Source organism: Gymnogyps californianus, chromosome 17, assembly GCF_018139145.2.
Source record: "Gymnogyps californianus isolate 813 chromosome 17, ASM1813914v2, whole genome shotgun sequence".
In the NCBI taxonomy this organism is placed as follows: domain Eukaryota; kingdom Metazoa; phylum Chordata; class Aves; order Accipitriformes; family Cathartidae; genus Gymnogyps; species Gymnogyps californianus.
In genome coordinates, this window is record NC_059487.1 from 9133550 (window position 1) to 9158655 (window position 25106).

At 45.1% G+C, this 25106-nt stretch overlaps 1 protein-coding gene across 1 annotated transcript in view; it reads right to left on the reverse strand.

Moving 5' to 3' along the window:
- Positions 1–25106, reverse strand: part of NFATC2 (nuclear factor of activated T cells 2) — an 89277-nt gene that overhangs the window by 55532 nt on the left and 8639 nt on the right. Inside the window, exons 2-5 of the mRNA XM_050907182.1 lie at positions 24076–25102; positions 22530–22698; positions 5083–5285; positions 2766–2938 (exon numbers count right to left, since the gene is read on the reverse strand). Of these exons, the coding sequence (XP_050763139.1) occupies positions 2766–2938; positions 5083–5285; positions 22530–22698; positions 24076–25102 (1572 nt within the window). The remainder of the gene's footprint in view (positions 1–2765; positions 2939–5082; positions 5286–22529; positions 22699–24075; positions 25103–25106) is intronic.

Consider the following 25106-nt stretch of genomic DNA (forward strand, 5'->3'; position numbering starts at 1 on the left):
TTCTGTTGGTAGCAACAGTGCTCTCGGGGGAACCCCACTGGTAGGGAAATGGCCAGTTATCTTAAAGCTGCTACTTACTAAGGCTTTCCCAGCGGGATATTATTAACAGCTACCAGACAGAAGAGATCTTATGGGGGAGTCCCTGAGGATAAGGGTTCCCAGGTGGCCATGTCAAAAAGAATGAAAAGCAAACAAAGGAAAAAAAAAAGAGAATCGCAGCAGCACACGAAGGTGGGAGGTGGGACACAAGGAGAAAATGTCACAGAGCCCCAGCGTGCCCCTTCTCGGCAGGGCGCCTGAGCTTACCTGAGACTCTGAGCTCTGCAACACATGCAGATTGTCTGGGAGAAACTGAGATTATCATCTCCAGCGTGATTTAGCCTGCATTACTAATGCTGGCTGAACCAACTAATGTTTTTAACGATCTTCCCAGAACTAGGCTGAGATCAGGAAGTGCTACTGAAATGCAAAAACGTTGCTAAATGTGCAACATACGTACTAAATGGAAGAGGCGTATTACTCCAGATCACTTTATACTCTGCTTCCATGAGTTCAGAAAAGCACAGTCCTTAACATATCTCTCCAAATTGCCAGTATAACTAGTATTCCAAAAATAAAACTTTCTTATTTTTTTCTTGGGGAACAAATACATTTTTTTCTTGTAGGAGCTTTGCTGTCTGCTATGCAGCCAACATTTTAATATTTTAATTATAAAAACCATAAAAATATGCCACTTATACTGGTATCTCCACTCTTGGCTTTTTTATGCCCCTAAGACTCATCAAAGCAAACGCATCTCAGAATAAATGCCTAGACATCTTAAACAAGCCATTGCAAATAACAGTCATTGCACAGGCAAATTATGTGTGCACATACAATTCAGCAAAATGTGATCTTATTCTGTAAACCGTGACCGGATTTCTGCTTGAATGCTCTTTGGTGATGGGCACAAATACAATGTGCAATTGTGGAAGGGTCTTAGAAAGGCCTGGCTAACTCATATTCGTTTTTACTGTAGGAGAATCTGAATAAGCGGGGTGTGACGTGCGGGGCTCCCTGCATGACCCAGGCACCATCCACCCTCTGCTCTGGGCTCATGCTGTTTTTCTGTACAGTGGATGTAGGAGTTACACCTGGAGTTCCCCCACCCGCGTAGCTCCCCATTGCAGGCAGGAATGGGCTGTTTCCACTCGGAAAAGAAATTGTCGGAGAAGCCAGGTGATCCTTTACCACAATTCCCTTCCTATCCACAGAAGCTGCAGGTTGCTGAACATTTCCTTTAGCAAATGGGCCTTTGTTTCAGCAGGGACACGTTTGGGGTGGAGGCCACTATTGTTTCAGCCATCTGGTCCCATAAAGGATCATAACTGTTTCCTATGGAGAAAGGTGGTGGCTACTCCCACTATTCTCCCTTCCCCATCACAGTGCCCGGAGACTCACTCAGCTGCTAAAATGCTCTGATAGTTGGTATCTTCTCATAAACATTGCCAAGAGATCATATATATCCATCATCCTCTCCTTAGCCTTGCCTTGTTTATTCATTTCTACTCTTTTTTAAAAAGCTGCCATCAATAATTCAGTAGCCACAATTTCTCTTGATTTCCCATCAAAAATTGGCTCCTCTCTTATTCTAAGGAGTTGTTATTTAAGTAAAGCCTGCATCTCAGTAAATAAAACTCACACATGAGAAACTCTTCAATGACTTTCTTCACATGACTTATGGCAAGACAGGTTCTGCTAAAGGGGTGAGTCATTCAGCAAAGAGAGAGGAAAACTGTTCATTATGTATTTGTGAAATCCCCAAACCGCTGAAAAGGCACCATTTACCAACAAAAAGCATCACAGGATGCACATGAACCAGCAAAGTGGGTGGAGCCCTTCCAGAAATGACTGCGACACGGGGGGCACCTCATCGGAGGCCTCTCTTTCTCAGGATCCAGTACATTAAAATGAGTGGGAGGTGCAGATTTGTCAGCTTACATGTTTATAGGATTTGCCCCCCAGAAATCAAAACTGCAAGTTTGCTTCTGTCCCTCAGGGGAATACCAGAACAACCCGGGCTTTCCCTGCTTCAGCTGCAGCCTCCTGAGCTGTATACCCCTTAGCACTGACATCTAGAAAAAACAATAACCAGGATGCACCCAAGCCTCAAAATCAAACACATTTCAGTTATGTTCCTGCCACAGCTCAGATCAGAGGACTGCGGTCACTCCTTCGACAGGCAGGACTGGCCACAGTGCTAGGATCTGGCCCAGGTTTGAATTCAAAACCTCCAACCACCTGCCACTTCGTGGATAACAAGTTCTGGTTGTGCCTCCACTCAAAATAAAACCACTCCCAGGAAGGCAGGCAGCTTGCATGCTCATGCACAAACAGGGAGAATGTATATACGCCCCTATATGCACACACATACTGGCTCCCTGCTCCCAGAAAAGACCTGCTAGTCAGAAGGATCCAGCAGCAACACACTAATAAATAAACTTTGCAAAAGCCCCGAAGTCCCTTGCTGTCCTCACAAGCTCCAAGCACCGTGAAGAGTCACCTGCCACCAAAGCTTGTTTCAGGAAAGGGAGTCCATATAGGTAAGAGCCACAGGTCACTCAAATGGTGGCACAGACCCAGCCATCACAGGAAGAGCAGAGCACCTTGCGTTTGCCTATCTGAGCACGTTGGGTTTTTTCCCCTCAGTGCTAGCCTGGAGCAAAGGGACAAGATGATCATTGTTGCAAGAGACGGAGAAGGAGAAAATCTCAGGGGATACTTACAGCATTCGATGGGGTTCGAAGCTGCTTGCAGAGAAATGATCCTGCCGTTGGACTCGGGGATGTGCACGCGGAAGACAAGTCGGACGCGGGTGTTCTTCCTGCCAATGTCCGTCTCTCCCTTGCGCAGCTCAATGTCTGCGTTCCTCAGCTTCAAAATCCCCGCGCAGTCAATGCTGCCAAACACACACGCCGTTTAGCTTAACATTTCTGCTCTCAAACAGCTTGGAAATAGGTGACAGTCAAGAGGATTAAGCTGGTTTGCTTCAATCTCCAGGTTAAGAGCAGCTCCAAATACTTGTTCTGCTTAGGATCTATATATTGCTGTTCCAGCAGTTACAGGGGAAGAAATCCCAGACACGCAGCGAGTGAGGGATGCTGCTGGACCCCTCCCCGAAGAGTCTGGGCCCGGTGGCTCAGCATGTCCCAGGCATGTCCCAGCCGAGGGCTAGGGGTGGCCTTTACTCTGGCGACAGCCAAAGCCACTCTCCAAACATTATAACCCTGAGTCTTATTTCCCTCCTGTGCTAAGCACAAGAGTGCACACGGCAGAGCCCACCCCAGCCCCTCGGGGCAGGGAGAGTGAACCAGAACAAGAAGTGCACACGGGGGCAGGCAATAAGCTGAGCCTGTGCCGGAGCCTTCCGTGAGCTAGAGAGCATTAAAGACTCCACCGCCAGCTCTCCAAACAGCTCAGTGCCCAGAGACTGCACAGCAGCTATTGCCTGCACGTGGGCAAATTAGTTCAGCTCCACAGGGAATCACAGCAGTTGAACCAGCTAATTGCATGCACCATCCAGGCACGTTTTCTGCACAGTCTGTAATGCAAGCATTGAATTCAACTCCAAAGCAGGAACCAAACTGCTCTCTCCTTTTGGACAAGGTAGGTGCTACTGCTAGAACAGCCCTAGCCCAGGTCACCATGTCATCCTCCAAAGCCCTGCGATGTTGTTCCCAGCCAAGGCAATAGCCTGGCAGAGCAGAAAATGGTTCTCTGCTCCCATTCACCATGTCCCTGCACAAAGGGAGGATGTAGGGAGCAGGATGGGGCTCAGCAGCAATGAAAGGATTAGGATTGCTTAAATCAGCATTGCAACTTAATAGTGGTGTAAGTGCAAGTTAACTTCTTAACAGTCCAGTGTAACCTAGCAAACACACCTGTCTACATTAAGAGAATATGCCAATTAATATTTACAGAATCTGAGATCTTCAGCTCAGCAATAGTCCTCGGAGGGTACAGTGACCACTGTTATTAAACAAGCACTGCGAACTCATTTTGTTATCAGTTTTAAAGACACACCATTTTTCTTCTTTTGATATGAATTAAAATCACATTTTGGGAGGCATAAACCCCAAGCTGTTTCCTACACCCACACTGTTCCTTGCCATTGCATGTGTGCAGGGGTTTATTACTCCAGGGTTACTTGTTAGGAACAGACAATTGTGTTCCATTCAGCACTTGGCTGCTTAAGTTTGAGATGTGGACTTTTATTTATTTCCTTGGGTGCAGAGGGAAGGAGAGGCTTGAAGGAAAGGGAGGAATGAGGTATATTTTCTGAAAAAAGATATATAAAGAAAGAATGCGGATTTTGCGATGAAGTAGGGGGGCTTAAAAACATAGCTGCTCTGCCAATTTTGTCAGTATCCTCTGAAGGATGGAGATACAGCTCTTCCCTCTGCAGAGCAATCACTCTCATGCTGCCTGGCACACATTCAAGCCTGAAGTTTCAGACTGGTGCCCACTTCATCCCTCTGCCTCCATAAAACTGGAAGGAGTAATACAGAAAAGATGTGCCTGTACTTGCTTTTCTGTTAACCTATTACAACAAGAGAGTGCGATTTCATGGCCAGAGCACTTGGCTGAGTTCAGATGTTTTCTATTCCATTAAACGTTGTAAAATGAATCGTACACCTTTCCTCCACTGTCTACTGCTCCTTGCTTCTCATTGTGTCCCTGCAGCATAAGGACTTGAGATTCAAGTCTTGTTTTCCTTAATGCCCTACAAAACCATTCTGACTTTGAAGATGACAGACGATTACAATATAGTCACCGTGGCAATTGGGGTAAAGAGCAAAAATGCCTGCACGGTCAGCTGGTGAATGGTAACTCTTTACGCAGCTTTAACCCAGGTGTTTGTAACTGCTGCTCATGCTTTTTTAAAGGGTCTTGTACTCATATATCATCCCGATGCTTTGGAAAGGGGAGTCCCTCCAGAGCAGACATCATTATTCATTTAAGTAACTCCTTTCCACAGGAGAAAGAACTTCACATGCCAATTTAATCCTCCTCAACTTTGCTAATAAAAAGAAATATGCTTACGTTGCTTTCATGTTGTTTTTGGGTTCCAGTGGGATCTCTAAAACTTTGGTGTTGCCAATGATTTTTTCATAGCTGGTGGTGGTGACAGTTTTTCCTGTAATGCGATGGACTTGATAGAAAGCGTGAGGTTTAAGTATCCGTTCGTCTGCTGTCCCAATGAAGATCTGAAGACCCAAGGGTTTGTTCTCCATGTAACCATGAAGCTGGCAAGACATTAAAAATCTATTATCACACACAGGACTTGCAATGCCTTCATGTCAGGAAACCAAATAGATCTACCGACATATAGACATAAAGATAGGTGTAGTACAGACTCTTTCCTACTCTCAGAAACAGACATCCTCTCAAGAGTATTTGCTGGAGTCCATGATACATAGGGAAGGGAGCTAATGGAAAACATATAATTAACGGTTATAATACTAAATATATCAAGAAGAAAAAAAGAATATGTCAAGAAGAAAAAATTCCAGACAAGCTCTCCATTACCAGAAATTTGTTGGTTGTCTCCAAAACAGATTGATAAATCCTCTCAAAAGGTACATTTTTGAGTACACTTGTTTAATTTGCAGTGACTGATTTCTAAATGAGGTTCAAAAGATTTTTCTCTGTGGAGTGGATAAAGCTGCAAAGCGGAGCTGACTCCCCGCACCGGCAGCCTTGGGCAGCGCTTCCTGCTTCCTGTCAGCAGGGAACACAGTAAGGACAGAAGAAAGTCTCTTGCTTGCATTTATATATGTGGTATATACGTGGTACTCCCATATGCACCTTCTCCAGACCTTATCAAAGCTAATGGAAGATGCCCATTGACACAGGGGGCTTTAAATCAGTCCCTCTGTGACGTCCAACTTGCAAACCCTAGTTTCTGTCCAGCCTGACATTCAGTAAAATGACTTTGCCTCAGCTCAGCTTGTGATTCCTACTTCAAATGCAGTTAAAAAATAAGGTTCTTTCCCCCTAAACAGGAAGTATCTAGCGAACATGTCTGCAATTTTGAGAACTGAGATGTTAAACGATGTATAAACATTTCAGAAATTAATGATCCCTGCCACATCCCCTTCTCTGGCCTTGGCATGTGCAGTCTTGCCCAGCTCACATCCATTTCAAACCCAGCTGGAAGGATTGTCCTTCCAACCTCTCACTTTGCTCAAGTCACCCTCAGCTTCACATCTCTCCAGCTTCCCCTGTCTCCCTCATACCAGACATAAGCTGCCTGCCTTCATCTTCAAAGCTCTGCTCTTTTCTTTGCCCTCTCACCTCTCTTTTTCTACCCAGTTATCAACACCTATTCCCAAACTTCCCAAATCCAGCCGCAAACACCAGCATCAACTTCTTGAACACTCACAGCATTGCATTTTCTGCCCATCCGCCTCTTCCCCAGGGAGGATGTTCCCTTTTAATATCTACATCTCCACCCTACAAATCTCCCTGTCTGCAGAATTCTTAAATAGTCTTAAAAGGAAAGATGTTCTTGTCCTCCTGAAATCACTTATGTGGACTGGCATTGATTCACTGCTCTTTGGAACTCATCCTTCCCCCAGGTGTTGGTTCACCTTCAGCCGTTCCTCTTGCATTGCATTAAAATACTATCTGTACAGGTAGAGATGGCATTTTTGGTCTGTGACTGTACAGCACAAGGAGGTCTTAGTTGACCTTAGAGACTGGGGCCTCTCGGGTTCAAGGACATAAACAGACTCTTCTGTACGAAATAACATTTTGATAAACAGCATTTGCTGCAAGAGAAGCAAGAAAGCCAGAATGCCTCCATAGGCCAGGAGACGAGGAAATTTCTCCTTCTTTATTAACATTCAGAATTACAAATCAAACCATTCTAAATTTCTCACATAACCAAAAATGAAAACCAGACATTTATCTACCGCATAGCCAGTGATCTAGCTGAAAGGGAACTTTATGGTCTGAGACATGCTAAATTTGTTTTCAATTATTCTGTCCACATACAAAACCTTGATGAAGCCATACAAAGCAAATAGTACTGGAAGATCAGAGAAAAGGAAGATTAAGCTAATAGCATTCATGGCCAAACCGTTTTTTTTTTCTTTTTTCTTTTCACCAGTCAGCAGGAGGTATCTTTGCATAGAAGGATTAATTCCCCCCTGGAAGGGGACCACATGCAGCATCAATGCAATCCTGGCAACCGTCCTTCAGTATGGCAAATGTAAAGCGACACTCACTCTTCTCAGCTATCATTACTCATCTAGCACATATTTGCAAGGCATACAAAGACAGGGTCTATGCCCCAGAGACCTTACAACCCAAGGGCCCGAATTTGCAGCCTCCACTTACATGAATAGCTCCATTGAAGTCAACAGGCCTTAAGCAGGGCTTATGCAAGAAGGAATTACAGAATCCAGCCCAGCCGCAGCTCAGACACCTACGATAGCTCACTCGCACAAGGGCTTCGGGAGATCGTGAGGACGGAAAATAGGGTATGAGGCTTTGTGCAAACATGCCAGTTGGCTCTGGGAGCGAGGTGGAGGAGGAGCGGAGCTGGACTCCAAGCACAAGGGTTGGTATTGGAGAAGCAGCGTTGCCAAGAATGTGATAAATATGATGGCAGCCACGGGGAGATTTAGAAATGTATAGAGTGTATAGAAGATTAAAGGCAACAGAGGTCAAAATGATAGATCTACTGGGAACAGGCATGAATGTAGGAATCAGCCCCTGCTTATCCATGGAGGCCCATTAAATCCAGGTTCTCTGGGAGCCATACTGAAACTCATCCTAAGCATGGTACTTTCAAAATCCAAGATTTCCTGGCCTTCAATGAAAAGCCATTGTATGACCAAAAGCCATCTTGTCTTTACAAGGGGAGAGGGAGAAGAGAAGAGTAGTTTTTAAGTACTGAGCATGTTTATTGTCATGCCTGACAGAGTAATTCTTTGTGGATCCAGCTAAGATGACGAGAGGATCCTTTGGACTGGAATGGTTATTACAGTGACAGCAAAGCAGCTTTCGCTCTGCCCTCTGTCCAGGCAGAACAAAATCCCAGAGTTACAGGTGGGAGACTGGAACGGAGGAAAACAGATAATAAATTACACAAGATAATTTGCCCCCAGTGAGCGCAGTCAGTAGTAGCTGTAACAGAACTGGCTACATACACAGTTTTTAATACCAGCCACCTTTAAAAGTAATTTTAAGTGGTGTTTTTGCTCATGTATAGAATGAGCTCCCAAGGTAAAACTATTCATGGTCTTCTAATAATATGCACGTCTGTGGGTGTGGGTCTGTATAAATGTGTACACACTTAAAGAAGAGAAGAATTGATTGCCTGTTCATATGGCAATGTTTGTATCATCTGCTGGACGAGGGGATATAAAACACATAGTAAAAGTCCTTCTGGTCCTTCACAGGACCAGATTTTAAATCAATTGTTTGATCAGTGGAAGAAAGTAACATAATTATTTGGTAATTTATGACATTATGGCAATGCTTTGGGATGACATCACTGTAAAATCAACATAGCATTATAAAATGCAAATACAAAGAGAAAAATATATGTAAAAGAGTCAAGCATCCCCATTTAAAAAGGCATGTCCTTATCTTGAGTTAATTGATTATGTTTTAAAGGACAATATAGGGGATCATTTACCATAAGCATTTCCATCTACCTTTCACTTGCTAAGAACACATCAGGATGACTTAGGAACCAAAAATGAAGATGGACAGCCCACAGAAATGCTCCAGGAACTTTTAAATCAGAGTTTTACACCCAGCTCTGCCACCAATTTACTCCATAGCTTCGGTCACGTCATATAACCTCTCTGTTTACCTGTAACAGGGGAACAGTGATGCTAACCCTGCTTTGCAGGGACAGAAATGAGTTAATATTTTGTGCTGCATTTTTATATAGAAAAATTCATTTTGAGCTAGAATGAAAGAACACATTAAAGCTATATTTCAGATACAAGTCTCTCCCTAAAATTGAACTATGAGAGACTGTTACTCTCAACAAACACTCACCTCCACTATGCTAGGCAGCTGCTTTAGTATTTAACCGTAACGCTGATCTTTTCTTTGGCGGAGCAAAGAAGGAGCAAAAGTGACCCTTAAAGAACCCTACAGAGAAGTGAAGACTTAAAACATTTTTTAAATAATAACTTTGAAATTCATTTTTTCCTCCCGTAGCAACAACCAAGCCGCTCAAAAGTCTCAGTTTTTCAGTCCGACCCTCCTGCTCATCTCAGGGGAAGGGAGACGGCAGCTCGCCCTGCAGCTGCCCAAGGGGAGGGCGCAAAGCCCTGCAACGGGAGTTTCAGCAGAGACGAGAACAGAGGACCAGCCCCGCGCCAAGGTGTTCCTTTACTCTTTTTCACTCTTCTTTCCGCAAAGAAAACTAAATCGTCTGGATTTCAGTTTCAAGAGAGTGAGAATCGAGAAAGATTTATGAATACAGAACTCTGGGAGGAAATATTTTTGTGTATTATAAGGTGACCTATTCACAATAAAACTCCCCCAAACTGTACACAGATCGAGCTGGAAAAAACCCAACTCCTTTGAGTCACATTTGCCACAAGGGGAAAGAGAAGCCAGACATGATGTGTACCTTTCCATACTCTATTTCGGGATTTTAAGATCCAATTTCTTTCAGTTGAAAGATTTTTCTTAAACTTTGCTTTTGCATAACTCTTATAATATTAACATAGCCAGACATGGGCTGGTCTGTGACCTGAGGAAATGCAAAGCACTTTGGCAGATAAACAAATAACATCATTCAGAAAACAAGGAGACTTTTCTTGTTTGGTTTGCTGCTATGATTGGGTTTCTAAACAAAATGGAAATGTGTGGCATGATTAAAATCATTGGCTTATGTCCGCATAAATAAAATTCATTCATTCTGCACTCCATCCATGGATCAATACCAGTCAAATTTGGGAGAAGGGGTTATTTAAGTGCCACTTTCAGGGAAGAACATGTAATTCTGCATGCAAAAAATGAGCAGATGTGCCTTTAGCTGCTGTGTATCGGCAGTCCACTTACCCACCTTAACACAATTCCTGTGACGGTACTGGCAACCACAGCCATTGAGACCACACATTAGGCATACGGAACAACACATTTTTTTTTCCTGCACTGTTTCAAAACTCAGGTATTCTTACAAACTGAGACCCCAGCTGCAAATACACAAGCACTTAAAGCTGGAGTTTAAAATGCACCTCTAAATCAGCCCCTACCCCAGTGTTCAGATGAACCAAATCCTGCATCCGTGCAGTTGGCATTGCCTCTGGCTGCGGGGATCTAAAAACACTGGTTCACCTTTGCTGCGCTGCATGAATAGCAAATCTCTTTGCACAAGTGAAGCCTGCAACACTGCTTAGTTATGCTGTCTGGTAACCAAGCGATAAATTGACAGCAGAGTCAGAAAGAAAGGCGAATTCCTTAAAGATTCTGTAGGTGGTCACCTATAGATACAACATATGCATATACAGGGGGAATTTAGTGAAGCCTTCAGAATTTAGATCTTTTAATCTTGGACACATTTACTTCAGTTTAAATATTATTATATTTTATATAGAATTACATTATTAGCAAGAGGAAGGAGGATTCACAGGAGATAAGTAAGATAACTTTTTTATTCTTAAATGGGGAAGCCAGGGCAGAGAGGTGCAGTGATTTGCCAGGTCCCGCAGGGGACGAGCAGCCAAAGCGCAGTGAGAAACCCGAGGCCCCCGTCCCCCTGCGCTCTGCCTTGCTGCAGGGGTTGCCGACCTCGTTCTGCAGATGGCACAAACGTGCGGTAACACCGTTCACCGGCCGCAGCACCTCGGTTTCCACTAGTAGTGCAAGCTTCTGCCTTTGCCTTTTTAATTGATGGGTTTCAGAGCCAAATTTTCTTGGGGATTTCTAGTTTGGGTGTTGCACATCTGAAAGTCTACATGCAAACAGTGATGGGCTTTGCAAGACAAGAGCAGGAGCATCTGCAAATCTTACGGGCACCTTTGAAGAGCCTCAGCGAGAACCTGTGTGATACAGACACCGATTGCCTTAGAGAGTAGAAGGGAGTAATTTGTTTCCCATTCATCCCAACGGAGCTTTGCTTGTCAGGAATTTAGGTCTTTCTCCCCTGGGAGGTATAAAGCTGCATCTTTAAAGCTGATTGCACACATCTTCCTGTCTAGACAACGCAAGCTACTGCCAGAAGGAAAGTATAAGATTGGGGAATGAATTCACTAGTCTTGGTGATTTTATTTGCTTGAAAGTAATCAGCTCTCTTACTTGTTTCAGCTCACTGTAACATGAGGCTTAGTCCATTAACCGCTGCATATTACTTGCTATCTCCCCGTGGAAGTCACTCCAGCTTCCCCCCGAACGGGCTGTGCATGTGTGTGGTCAGCTTTGAGAAGAGCGCTGGGGTGATTCAGATAGACCATCCCCGGCCGGTAGTGAAAAGTGGGAAAACAGAGCTCAACTGGCAACATTTAATTAGAAGCAAATACAAAGCCGCGTGAGAAATCGCTTCCTCCTACTGCTTCCCTTTTCCTGCTGAACACAAGAAGATAAGAAAGCACCGAAAGGCTCACCAGGAGTGGCACGTGCTTGCGGCACCGGCTGCCCTTGGAAGGAGCCCCAGCTCACCCAACGCCCACCTTCCTCTAGAAACAGCGAGAGGCTGCAGAGTTAAACCCGTGTCTCAAAGCTTTTGACACCATAAACTATTCCCCTGCTCAGACTCTTCATCAGCCCCGAGGCTGTTTTCCATGCCAACAAGCGTTTTTGGACACTCTGCAGCAGACAAGAGGAAGATGCGCTTGTCAGAATATCCCCAGCTTGGCACAGCGTTTGTCGCGCCTGTTCAGCTCCCTTCCTGGTGGAAGCAACTTTGCGTCTTGGATTTCATCATTAATTCTCATCATTAATGCCCTTTGACTGCAACAATTTCAAGGATTTTTGGGGGAGGTCTTTACTCAACAATACTCCTACCAAGATGGAAAATTTCACTGTATTGTCTCAGGGAAAGTGGCATATCAATAGCTGTCAGTAATTAAGACAAAGACCTCATCCAGACACCGTATCATGTAGCGGCTTGCCTGCCTGCTTCACTTAGAGCTGACATTGAGCAACAAAGTTGAATCTTGTCACATGTTTTTGTTCAATTTAATGTACTTGGGACATAGCAAAAGAACGCAAACCAGAAGGAAATCTCTGCCTTGGTTCTTTCTGCTCCTTACCAAAGCAGTCTAAAAAGGCCTCCGAAGATAATCCTTTGAACATCTGATTCCGCTAAATGATGAGTTTTTATTATACTCAACTTTAAGTGTTTCTTATTTTGGTGACAATTTTGTCAAAATTCCAAGGACTGAATCTCATTTGCTCTGCTGCTCCTTACAGTAAATGACAACCAGATTCCCAGTGTCTAACTGGGATTTCTGCTTTCACATGGAGTTAAAATACAGGTCTGGGACAGAGACAGCAGCTCTCGGGAGAAAGCAGCTGGGGGGTTTTGTTCCTGACTGTCCTGACACTGACCTTACATTGCAATGTAAGCAAGTTGTTTCCTCTCTGTGCCACAGTTTCCCTACCCCTATGAAGAGCTGATCTTGTTTTCAAGATGCTTTGACTATCTCAGCTGAAAGTTTAAAAGAGGCGGCACTATGCATCTCACTACTGCACACATACAGATATGGGGATTTGGAGATCAGATTTTCATAGCTGGGTGAAAACACGAATGTCTTCCTACTAAGAAAACCAGCTGTGTAATTAAAGAGCTTCCGTGCACATTCATGACAAAAGATTTAAACTTCCCTCAGCACGACAAAACTCTCTGCCACAAGTAAATCAGAGGGTGCAAATTTGCTGATTTTGACAGAATCGCACTGGGAGAGTTTCTCGGCACGGGGCTCTGCCACCAGTTAGCAAAGTCATTCCCTTGCCAGCTGTCGGAGGCACCGTGGGAACCCACCTCAGCCCAGCTGGAGCAGAACGGAGGGTGGCAAGCAGCGCTGCTTTCTTATCACCTAACCTTGCAGCTTCCTCTGCCACAGTCAGTTCATCCTTCCCGGCAGACAGGCAAGGCAGCGATGCTTCAAGCGCAGCCCCAGGAGCGTCACGCTGTGCAACCGAGATGCGGCACAAAGCTTGAGAGCAACGATGCTGACAAGGGGGAAGATGGGACAGCGGTAGCAGCAAGAGCATCTTGGAGTTACTCAGTTCAGCCCGAGATGATTGATTTGACTGCACTGAACCAAATCCCCAGAGCTCAGCCCTCTGCCAGGGCTTAGCGCTGGGCCTCCTGTCACACGGGTTTGGGGTCCAGGAACCATAGCACGGCCTTAGCTCAGGCACTGGCTATTTGACTGAATGTCAGCCACACTTTGGAAACGATCTTGGCCAAAAAGCATTTTTGGGAAAAAGAAAAAAAAAGAAAGGAAAAAAAAAAAGAAGAAATAAAAGCAAACCCCAGGAGTCTCTCTCCTCCCCAATTTCTTTCTCATGCTGAAACCCACAACACGAGGCATGCTCAGAGAGAGAATAATTCGGGTTTGCTGGAAGTATCAGGGTTTCAACAGTTGTTTCAGAATGAAATAGAGACCCTAGAAAACTTTCACCGAGCAGCAGCAGCAGGCCAGAGTCCAGTCCCTTGTCCCCCAAACAGCCATTAGCCCTGCGAGCACAACGCTCCCCCCGGGCGCGGGAGACCCAGGTGCGAGTCCTCGCTCGGCGCGAGGCACTTCCAATTCAACAGACATGGGTCTGGAGAGAGGAAGGGAGGAACTGGAGGCTTAGCTGACAGTGAAGCCTGTGAACAGGGAGCTCAGATGTGAATTTACAGGACACTATCCACCCTGCATGAACTTCTCCTGTGGATACTCAAGAGCGCCCTGAATGGGATGAGTTATGACAGCGTTACTGCTGTGCTCGAAGTGTCCACATTCATGGCAAACAGCCATAAATTTGAACTTTGGTTTACTGCGCACCGACTCCCCCATATACAGTCCTGCAGTGAGAGCATACATGAAAGAGTAGCCTAAATCTTGCATCTGCCTAATCCAGGCATATTTCTAATCCAAGGAATAACCCAAGCCTTCTGCATAGCACAGGCATCACCCTCAAACCAGTTGGTACACTCTCCTTCCCCTCACCTCTGCCAAAATTACCTTCCATCAAAAGCAATGTATTCTGAATTGGGCTCAAAAGTTTCAGTGAGAGCTTTTCACTCACCTCTAACTCAAAGCAGGCTGGCACATGGGAAAATCCCACTGCTCCCTTGAGGTACATGGTTCACTGATCATCTGCCCTGCACCTCTGCATCCCAACTGTACCATGGAGCAATCCTGCCTGTCCTTCTCTTAGGGGCAAGCTGCATTCGCCCAGCCATAACATCTGGGTGACAGCGTCCCTTTCACACAGGGGGATGCAGACCCAGTTTAAAGAGTTTAAGCAACAGAAGATGCAACTTATCTCCAGTTAAGTTCTCCCAGTAGCTAATTATCCTCACTGTTATCCAGCAATTCTCTTCTTGCATTGGTTAGAGAAAGCATACAGGTCAGTTCTTCCTCTAATCTTGGTTTATTAGATATCATATTTGATATTCCCTGTTTTTCAGTCCAGTCTCACATCTAAACAAAAGCAATTTTCAGGCTCATCCATGTTTTCCTACACTACTTTTGATTTATCTAGCAATTTCATTTCCTCAGTGGCTTCACTGAGCTTTCAGATAGATCTCAAGGTACAGCCATGCTATCAGTACGCTAGCACTACAGCGTGAGGGGTATGGACCTACTGACCTACCCATACATTTGATGGGGTATTAGTTTTGAAGAGAATTTCCCAGATGTACCTAAAATCTGCATTTTCGGCATTGCACATCTATCCCTGCATTAGCACATGTAACGACAGTAAATATATCCACGACCCAACAGCTCAAAGCTCAAGAGGCACCTACAATCATCACAGTTGTGCAAATAAGCCCGGTAGTCCTGCAAGTAAATCAGGCATGAAATGTGCAGTCAATCTGTCATACGCTGTTCTCGAGTTGGGGGCAGAAATCCCTGCAAGAGCCAAAAGCCGCCAAGAGCCTGCGCAAGGCTCCCGCTCGCTAGAAAAGGGAAGGCCACGAGAATGCTACAAAGATGCACAGCACGAGCCGGCTCCACCACACGAGTCCAGCACAGCCTGCCCACAGAAGTACAAACACGCAGGGCTTCGTCCCCGACCTCAGACTTCCCCTTTGCTGAACAGGGGGAGTTGGGAAGATGGGCAGAAAAGGACAAACTCAACTCCTCCGACATGCCCTCAACAGTAATTCTTCCTGGGCAGGCTGGTTTGGGTTTCAGCAGGAGCACATCTCCAGCTCAGCCCTACCTGTGAGAGTGTGAATCACAGTATCGAGCTGTGATTTGGTTTTGAGTCTCCATCAAAGTTTCTGGTTTCACTAATACGCAAAGGAATCAGTTGGATGTTGGAAGTCACACACAGTTAAAAAGTCAGGGCCCCATGGGAAGCCTAGGCTAGAAAACAATGTCTCCTTTGACTTGGAAACCACAAGAAAATACATACGGCAAAATTCAAATATAAAAGGAAAGTGGAACATACGTTTGTTATTGTAAAGCAGCTCCTGTGTGCTCCATTAACAACTCTACCATTCCAGCTTCTTTTTTAATTAAAAAAAAAAAAAAAAAGGCAGTGAAAGTGACCCAAATTTTAGAAGTTAAAACCCAGGGGAAAGTTGGGTCAACTGTGCTGAACAGGAGCCCCTCTCTGTACAGCTTTCCTGCTTTAAAGAGGAGAAGTGAGGAGGAGACTAGCACACACAGGCACGTGATGGGTTGGAGGTACCCTGTCCCTCCGCTGCCCTCCACTTGAGCACTGGGGTTTTGTAGACCTGGTCTACGTTTGGATGTTGTATCAAGTTAAACAGCTGGGTAATGTATTTAATTTTTACCATTACAGTCAAGCCAGTAAAGGAGATGTAATTATGGCAGTAGGGTGATAGCTCATAGCAGAATTACCTCCTCCCCTTTGCTTCTGAAATTAAGCCCGTGGGGGGACATCCTTTTCCATGTTCACTGCTGCCAGCAGAAGGCCAGCTTGTGCCCAGTTTGCCCATTACTGCCATGCTGGAGGTTACTGCTCCTGAACTTCTATCAGAGGAACTGTCAACAGCTTTTGATGTCGTGTGTGCCAAGAACAGAAGAGACTGAAGACCTCGCTGATGTCCAAGACACCTGCATTGGCAGGGCTTTTGTTAAATAAATACAACTCCCAGGTGATTTTAGCATAGCAGCAGCAGGCAGGGACTGAAGTCTCAGTCCGCTTGTGATAGCTCCCTCTCCTGCTGCGGGGAGGAGATGGGGAAGGAGGAGTCCCTGATGCTCTGACTTGAAGGAAATATTCCCTCCTCTCTCCCAACCCTGTTACTCCGTTTAACCCACCGCGTTTGACTAAACAAAAACCCCAGAACTCAGCAGCAGCCGAAGCAGGTCGCAGGGATGTTTGCCTTCCTGTCTGCAGGGGACCAGGGCTCTGGCAGGGGCAGAGAAAGCTGCCGCCCGTCAGTGCACGGTGGTTGGGGAGCCTGTGCGAGCCGCGGGCTGAGCCCCGCCGGCGGAGGAGGGCCCGAGCGCGGGGCTCCCGCTTCCTGGGGAAGTGCCCAAACCGCCGAGCTGTCACCTAAAGGCAGGAGGCAGCAGCCCCACCAGCCGCTCCAGCCACCGAGACTGCTCTCTGCAAAGGTCCCAAACAATGCTCGCCCCAGACACAGGTTCTGCCAGCTTGGTGTAGGGCTGCCCGAGCATCTGAAACCTCCAGCTGCAGGAAGGGGCAAGCTTTCTGGCTGAGGAGTGAGTTTTTCCCCACCCCGAGTCAGGGACCACTGATGCAGGATGTGCTCTGGGCAAGGTGCTGCCTTGGAAAACTGGGGCCCAAGCGACCAATGTCCTCAGCTGCTTTCGGACACTGCAGCCTCCCCTTGTGCTGAACGAATTTGATTATCTGACACAAGCAGTGGAAAAAAGCAGGTTTGTTGATGAAGAACGGAGTTAATAATGTGGTGGAAGTGAGAGAAACAACGTGAGGGATGCAAATGAGTTACTGATTACTTATTTGTTGGTTTTCATACAGAAGTATCTGAGCCTTTTGTAAAGATAAGTTAGAGAAGCAATACATCAGGGGAAAGATTTGCTAAGATGGCAATAAAAAAAATGCAAAATGCCAGAGTTAGGCACACTCCTTTGAGAATATGACTACAAATTACTGTGCTGAAGAGCTATGTAAAACACCAGCTTCCTCAAGGACTGTTTACAGCAAGGTAAGTCCAAAGCACAGAGGTGCCTGGGGAAAAAATTAGAAATAACAAGAAAAACAAAAAGAAGTAAAAAAGCGTCTATTTACTCTCACCCCAACACTTAGCTGAGTTCTCATAAACAGATTTTTAACAAAATAGTATACCTCAGCCTCTCTGCAGTCCATGGCAGATGCATATCTGAAATCAATGCCCTGTGTCACCACTCTCAATTATATGAGGTGAATGCAGCAGTAAATCACACATTTATCTCACACTGATCATCTCCAAGGACCCCAGAGGACTTCAGAATGTGGGAAGATTATGATGTGAAATGGGTTTGTCTCATTTATATCCATGGGCTGCAACACGTGTAAAGGCAACTACTAATGAAACGAGTGCAGATCAGCTATCCAGATTATAGTTGGACAATCATTTGCATAAATCAACTGCTCATCTTCCCTAAAAGCTTTTCCTTTTCCTTCCACTTCCCTTGAGGGAAGGACAAGAGTTCTGCTTAGAACTCCCTGAAATATGACACAATCGTGCGAAATATCATGTCCATCTTGAAAAAAAATCTGGCTTCATGCAAAGCAGTAGGACAAAACCAGAACCGCTAAGTTTAATGAATATCCTCAAAATAATATCTTTATGGCTTTCAAGGGACCACAGACTCTGCTTGACCATGGGGTGAAGGCCATCCAGACCCAACCTTTGCTACTGAAAAGGTCTTTCCTTCTCATCACTGCCTTAAACAGTTCAAAGACAGGAGAACCTTTGCTGAAGAACTGAAAATCTGTCTCTCCCTGAAGCAGACAGGTTCTTATCAACACATTTTCCTGTGGGCAGTAGGTGAAAGACGCCTATGCCAGCATCCAGTGTTACTCAAGTGCTACCACATGCCCTGTTTCCCCTGAACAACAGGATAGTGAGCAATGCCAACAACCCAAAAATTTTGCTTTCCTTTAAGAGGTGGGAGCTCCTAGAAGGATTATTGAAAATAATGCTGGGAGAGATCTCAAGGAATCATCTAGTTTCTCTCTCCTGTCCCAAACAGAATTCAAATACATCCATGTCCTTCCTAGCAGATGTTTGCCTAAAAGCACGCAAAGATGGGGATTTTTACACCTCTGGGCAGGGTGTGCTGCTGCGGGGTGAACTTGGACAGAGCTAGGTTTGTGTTTGGATTGCCACCTCTATCCCAATCACATCCATAAGCTCTTTACACAGGAGCAGTCACTGCCTTTCCTAATGGACAGTCTCTTCCAGAGCCTTGACTGGAGCAGTTGGGTACAAATAAGCAGCTGTCCCTCAACTTTGGTGAAAAAGAGTTGGACACCAATCATGCATACCCCTCCTCTCTGCGGTCTCAGTGACCGGGTGGACCTGCAAGATGGTAGGTGCATGCAAACTTCAGCTTTGTCCTTGCCTCACAGGATTTCATTGCTGTTCTCAGCAGCTTAACATCTAGGGGATACTCACACTGGCATTCAACTTACATCCCTAAAATAGATGCCTGAGTTTCTCTACACTTAACAGCAAGCTGTTGTTTCCTCCCAAGAGTGACTCAGAACACCTAAACTGGGAGCCTACGCTTCTCCATGTGACTCTAGATGGTCTCTGAAGTTAGATGGTGTGAACATTACATGGTATGCATGGCTTCTCTCTTCCTCCCCCAGGCAAACAAAGTAAATGCCCTCTTCCAGAGGGCCCATCTAGCCAGAGGTTTTGATTAACCAGACTCTTCTCCTGCCATACTTGGAGTGCACAACTGGTGCAGTCTTGTGCACAAACTCTCGGGGCTAGACACGTGAAGAAGAGGAAGCAGCATCAGAAAGATAAACCACAAGATAAGGCCTGGAGGATATGAGATCTGCTGGTCTGTAGCTTCAGAGCACCCAAAAGAAGAAACTTGCATGCAAAACACAGTTTTCAAAAAATAAATATTGCAGGCCAACACCGTGCTGCAAAAACTAGCCAACATCTCTTCCTCCAGAAGGTTCAGCTGGATAATTAGTCATGTGCAGAGTTAATTTAATGGGAAATTTTTTTAAAAATCAGATTTTTTTACAAAGAGATTGTATTTTAGAAAAGGTAATCAAAATATTGGAAAAGCAGTATATCATAAGTGGTTGTAAAATGTATGGGATGTGAATGGGACATTCAGCCTTAGTATAAATCCCACCGCTTTGGTGGGCTTCTCCCACTCAGGGCAAGCTTGGCTTCTCAATATTTAAGTCCAAATGTCTAAAAGGCAGCACTGAATTCAAGAAAGTTGCTATGGAGAGGTCCTAGTGCTCCAGAAAAATCCCAAGGGTGGTGTGTTCATGTCTGTCATTTGAGAAGTGCTGTGGGTCCCCAGCGCCACAGCTGCAGCCAGCAGGAGAACCCCAGCCCTGTCACCCCTGGGTCAACACTGCCATTCCTGCTCTGGGGCCGAACACAGAATCTGTTGAAAACAATTTAATTTAATTTCCTTGCAACCAGTTGCCTTTAACTCATGCAAACTTTCCTCAACACAGCGCCTACCTTTTAAAAATCTCTCCTGTTTCATTTTCTCTGTTTCTGTACTGTTTGCATCTGACATTAACACAAAAGTTAAAATTCACTGAGGGGAAAGAAGGAAAAAAAAAAGAAACCTTGAAGCCAAATAACTTATGACATGAAAGCTTTGGATTTTACTAGCCTTCCCAAGTTTCAGATGTCGTAAACCGTACAGGTGCAGCTATCTCATTGCTCAGCACCCATATGAACCTTGTTATGTTAAAGTGAACACAAATCCAACAAATACTTCCAGGTTTATAATAAACCTTCATAAAGAAACTGTCCATATTTTCCCCATATGCAGGCACAGCTGTGCAGAGGCACATCTGCTCGGGAAACTAACGTGGATCTTTGAATTTATAGTTTAAGATCCTTAAGCTTGATGGCAAATTATGATAAAACTAGGAATATCAGTTCCTGTCTCCAACAGAAAATATAAATCCCTCTTTGATTGATATTGATTACAGGAAGGAAACAAAGCACTTATATTTCCCCATGTCACAAGAAACTCCTTCATTGCAATAAACATCCGGTTGATAGGAATATCTTGGGACGGTAAATGATACTATATTTGTAAGCAAACTGAGAAAAGAGCAAGTGCTGATTGGCCATATAGTTCATACATCCATGTAGCTTCAAACACACCACAGCCGGCTATGAGTTTGTCAGATTTATAAACTAGAAAGATTGCATATATTAAGGTATGTCAAATGTGATTGCTATTTATTATTATCCTGCACCCTTTACTCAAATATCCAGTCCATACATGCAAGTCCAGCTCAACCAAAGTAAACAAATTCATGGATTTAACAATTTATGGCTTGATTTTAAAAGGGGATGAGCCTGCAGGGGAATATCTAACATATGTTTGAAGTTAATCACAAGCCAGCTGAGTGAAATTAGTGGTATTGATCACATGCTTAAAATTAAGCATAAATTTCAATGTTTTTCTGGTTCAGGTTTGCCATAGCAAGTCCTGAGTGTGACAGGAACATCTGTAGGATGCAACCCAACTTGACTTGGTGAAAATTGTAGCTGTGGCTGATCTGTACAGTTGCCATACATCATTACGAGCAATATTGTCCTGACACCTTGCAACCCCGACCAAAAGCCTGGCATTCTTTCCTGAATGGCACTGGCTGAAATGAGGAGGAAATGAGTGAGAAGACTGATGTGGCCCCAGATGGCTACAGTGCAGCTACTCAACCATTATTTTACATTACCCTTTGAAAGGTGAAGGAAAAGCCCTTCACGCTCCACAGCGGAATAAGGGTTCAGCTCATCCACCCCTCAGGTCAGCAAAGGGCCAAATTTTGTTACCTCCATCACTGTCAGCTTGGATTTCGTTCACTGATTTCAGCAGGGTGACTTCCCTTCTCACAAGCATAGCCAGGACCAGAACTGGACTCTTTAGGGCAATATAAATGATACCTCAAAAGGGATATAAAATTTTGTTTCTGTAGTGACATCAGCCCAAATCACAAGGGAGCTCCTGCCTAAACTCATTCACCCTTTCTCTATAGCATTACAAAGCCGATAAACATGTCCTCTCTATCTTTACAGCTTTATAGAGGCCAAACTTTTTCTTGAAATCATCCCCACTGCTATGAAATTATCTTGCCCTGCTGTCTCCTTATCACACAGCTACTACAGCTAGTACAGGTTTCCCCTTGGTGGTGTACATCCAGGACAAAAAGAAGGCAGAGTTACCACAGATGACAAGCAGAACTGCATGCAAGGTGGGACATGGCGTCAGCAAGTTACATATAAACCAGGCACTAGACTGAAATGGATGTACTGAGTGCTTGAATTACACAGGGGTGAAATTCTCTGACCTAAATTTTAACGGGCTTAAAATCAGAAGTTCTACCACGTAACCAGAGGACAGAAAAAGAGAGTAAAATTGCTAAGGAAGAAGCAAATGCATGTAAGACATTTCTAACAAAAGGCAGCTGTTAACTCTGGGGAAACTCCAGTTTAACATCCATACCTTCCTAATCCAACTCCCATCAAGGTTAATTAAGGTGGCTTTGCCTTTCTTTAAACCTCAAGCAAATGTGTAGGAGTTGTGTACAGTTTGGCTGTACGGACCGGAGGGGAGCAGAGGTGAGGTAGAGCCAGAAACACAGGTAGCAACTCTGCCGCATGGACTTGCTCTGTGGGAACCTGGGGGACCACGGCTCCAAAACCCTCACTCACCGCCAGCACTGCAGATCTAACGCGATCAGCTAGTTATTTTAAATCTGAGTTTGGTAGGTCACTGAGCTACACTGAGTTTGAAAGCCAGGCTTGATGTTTGTACATTTTGAACCTCACAAAAAGCCCTAGTTTACACAGAAGAGTCTGTTGTCAAGATAAAATGGGCTCAGCTGGAATTCAGGACAGCTGGGCATCTTATGACACAGCTGGGTCACAGGAGGTTTAACATATAGCCCAGAAAAGGTGGCAAATATTTTGCCTGTTTCTGAGCTTTCACAAGCTAATCTAAACCAACTTTCCAAACGCCTAGGACTTCACCACAGTTCAACTTCAGACACTTTACGCACATCTACAAGCACACCCAGGTTTCACACGGTCCTCCTCTTTCAGGGTCAGCCCTCAGCAAGACTTTCAGAAATGAACTCACCCCCCCACTTTTCCTCTATGGAGTTGTTCTCCAGTCCCTTACCTGGACGACGGGGTGGCCTCCGGTCGGCGCCTTGACAGCCCCTCGGCTTCCCTCGGTCTCGTAGTGCGCCCGGTGGTGGGGCTTCGGCTGTACCTCGATCCGCAGCTCGTAGGATCCAGACTGGCTGGAGAGCGGCCACTCGAGGGGTGGGAGCGACTGGACGGGCAAACTGGGCAGAGGGAGACCACACCAGCTGAAACTCTTTAGCACTTTATTTCTCAAAGCCCTGATCCCTTCTTTCTCCAAGTGCCCCACTGGGGCTGCTCTCGCTGAAACGTTTAGGACTCCGCTATTAATTTCAATGAGAATATGCTGTCCTGCTCACATGGGATTACAAACTCTGCTGAAATTCAGGATGAACACAATAATTTCTGTGGGCCCATCTCCTTGCAGAAGAGAATAGAATATTTCTATTTCTTAAACAGAAATATCTGCAGCCGTTACATTTTTTCAACGATCCCCCTCTTTTATCTAGCTTTTGCTGTGCGTCTTAAACTTTGATCACAGAACATATATTGTGAAATATTAACTCCATTTACCATTACTTACCAGTTGTGTAAATTAATAATCTTTATAATTTCCATAAATATAAAAAGCACATGAATAAAATGCTGAATATTCTTACCTGATACTAGTTTTCCTGTTACCAAAATACACAAGGGTTTATAACATGAAATTAATACATTGAAATGTACAACTAGAGCTTGCACTGGATTTTAAACAACTCTCACTTTATTAGGACAAACTGCTGCCAGGACTGATCTAACCAGCCAAGGAAAGTCACGGCCCATGTTCTTTCACTCGCAATTTGTGTTTAGCAGGTTGGGAGCAGCACAGGATAACGTCAGCGTGGGGACAACCTTGCTGCTGAGCAGGATGGCAGGGCTGACAGGGTGCCAGTGGTGACTGCAAGTGGAGTCACACATTTGGCAACCTCCGTCCTGGCAGATGTGCACCACTCAGGGTCCAGACCTGCATGCTGCCAGCGCCAGACAATGGAGGGAGTTGATGCGGGTAGTGCCAACAACTGAGATTTGGGTTAAATGACAATTAACAAATTAACAACCAACAGTAAGTCACTTGGGGCTGACCAAATGCTCAGTCTGACTTGGAGCAGCGTGCTCTATTTTGAATCAGGAAATATTTAAAGTATTTTCACCCTTGATGAAAATTTGTAAGCGAGACATTCTCTGAATTTAGAAAAGCGATCAAACCATCTTCTTTAAAAGCAGCAGGATGGAACGAGAGTGTTTAGCCTTTGTCAATGGCTGTCTGCAATCTGCTTTTTAGACAGATAATTTGGAAATTTGAATTTATCGTACGCTATGCTATCAATGAACCACTTTGATGATGTTTCTTCCAAACCCAGATTTTTTCATCTCAGAATCATAATGGATTGGGCTCCCATTAACCAGTGTTGTCCCTGAGCACTTAGCTCTGGTCTGCAGCAGGATCTGCCCAAGGAAACACTCCCTAGGGATCGCTATGCATGACAGAGGACAATCACGCCATGAGAAAACACACAACCACAAGAAGCATTACATACCTGCAGATAGGTATTGCAGGCACCAGTTGCTTTGTCCAGGATGGAGGTACCAACAAAATTGATTCTGGGGCTGAGTTTCTCCTGTCCTCCTGCTCACAAGGCCCGTGGAAGTCAACAGTCTGAAAGACGTGACACGGAATGCTGTTTTTGTGGGAAGGCATTGATGAAGGATCAGGGCTGGTTTTCCAAATTTTTGTGGGAACACCACAGGAAGGATCCGTAGGAAGGCTGTTCATAGCATCCATGGAAAGAGAGGCGCTGGGCAACTGCGTGTAAGTAACTGAAGAGTTGTCTTCTCTCAAGGGGATGCGAGGAGAGGATTGTGGAGAGGGGGTCCTTGACTGTCGTGGAGAAGTGGAAGGCAGCTGAGTACTGTAGAGCTCAGTGCAAGAGTACCTCCGTTTTGCACCTGGTGATGAAGACCTTGAGTTGGGACAGGGTGATGGTGAATGTCGTCCCAAGCAGGTTTCCTCCGTGATGCTTGTTCGTGGTGACATTATTGGAGAGGTTCTAGGAGAATAATGAGTATGGATGTTTTGAAACTGTGGACAAAGGTCATCACTAGGACCATTATTTGGTGAAACACATGGTGATGTGCAAGGAGATACATTTGTCTCTGAAATGAAACTTGCAGAGGAGCCGCTACTAGCTGGGCTCAAACACAGTGGTTCTCTGTAGCCCTCAAAGCCAGGGACAGGCAGGGTAACCCTTGGGCTAGTGGTAGCTGAGTTTGACTGATGTTCTACCAAAAGAACATCTGTGTCTCTGCTGCGGAAGGGACCCCCTGAATGAATCAGTTCATGATATGGAGTAATTTCAATCCTAGGGCTCGGAGCAGAGGCCCCTGCAGCGTTGGCAGGGTGTGTAGGTGTTGTCCCTATGCTATCTGGCTGTCCATATCTGCCCATGGGATCTGCAGAAAGGCTAGAAAAAGGCAGGGGGCATGGCTTGAGGCCACAGTCCAAGACATCATGAGCGTATGTAACTCCAGAGGGTGGGCTGTTGGTTTTATGTGGAGTCGGTTCTTCTGG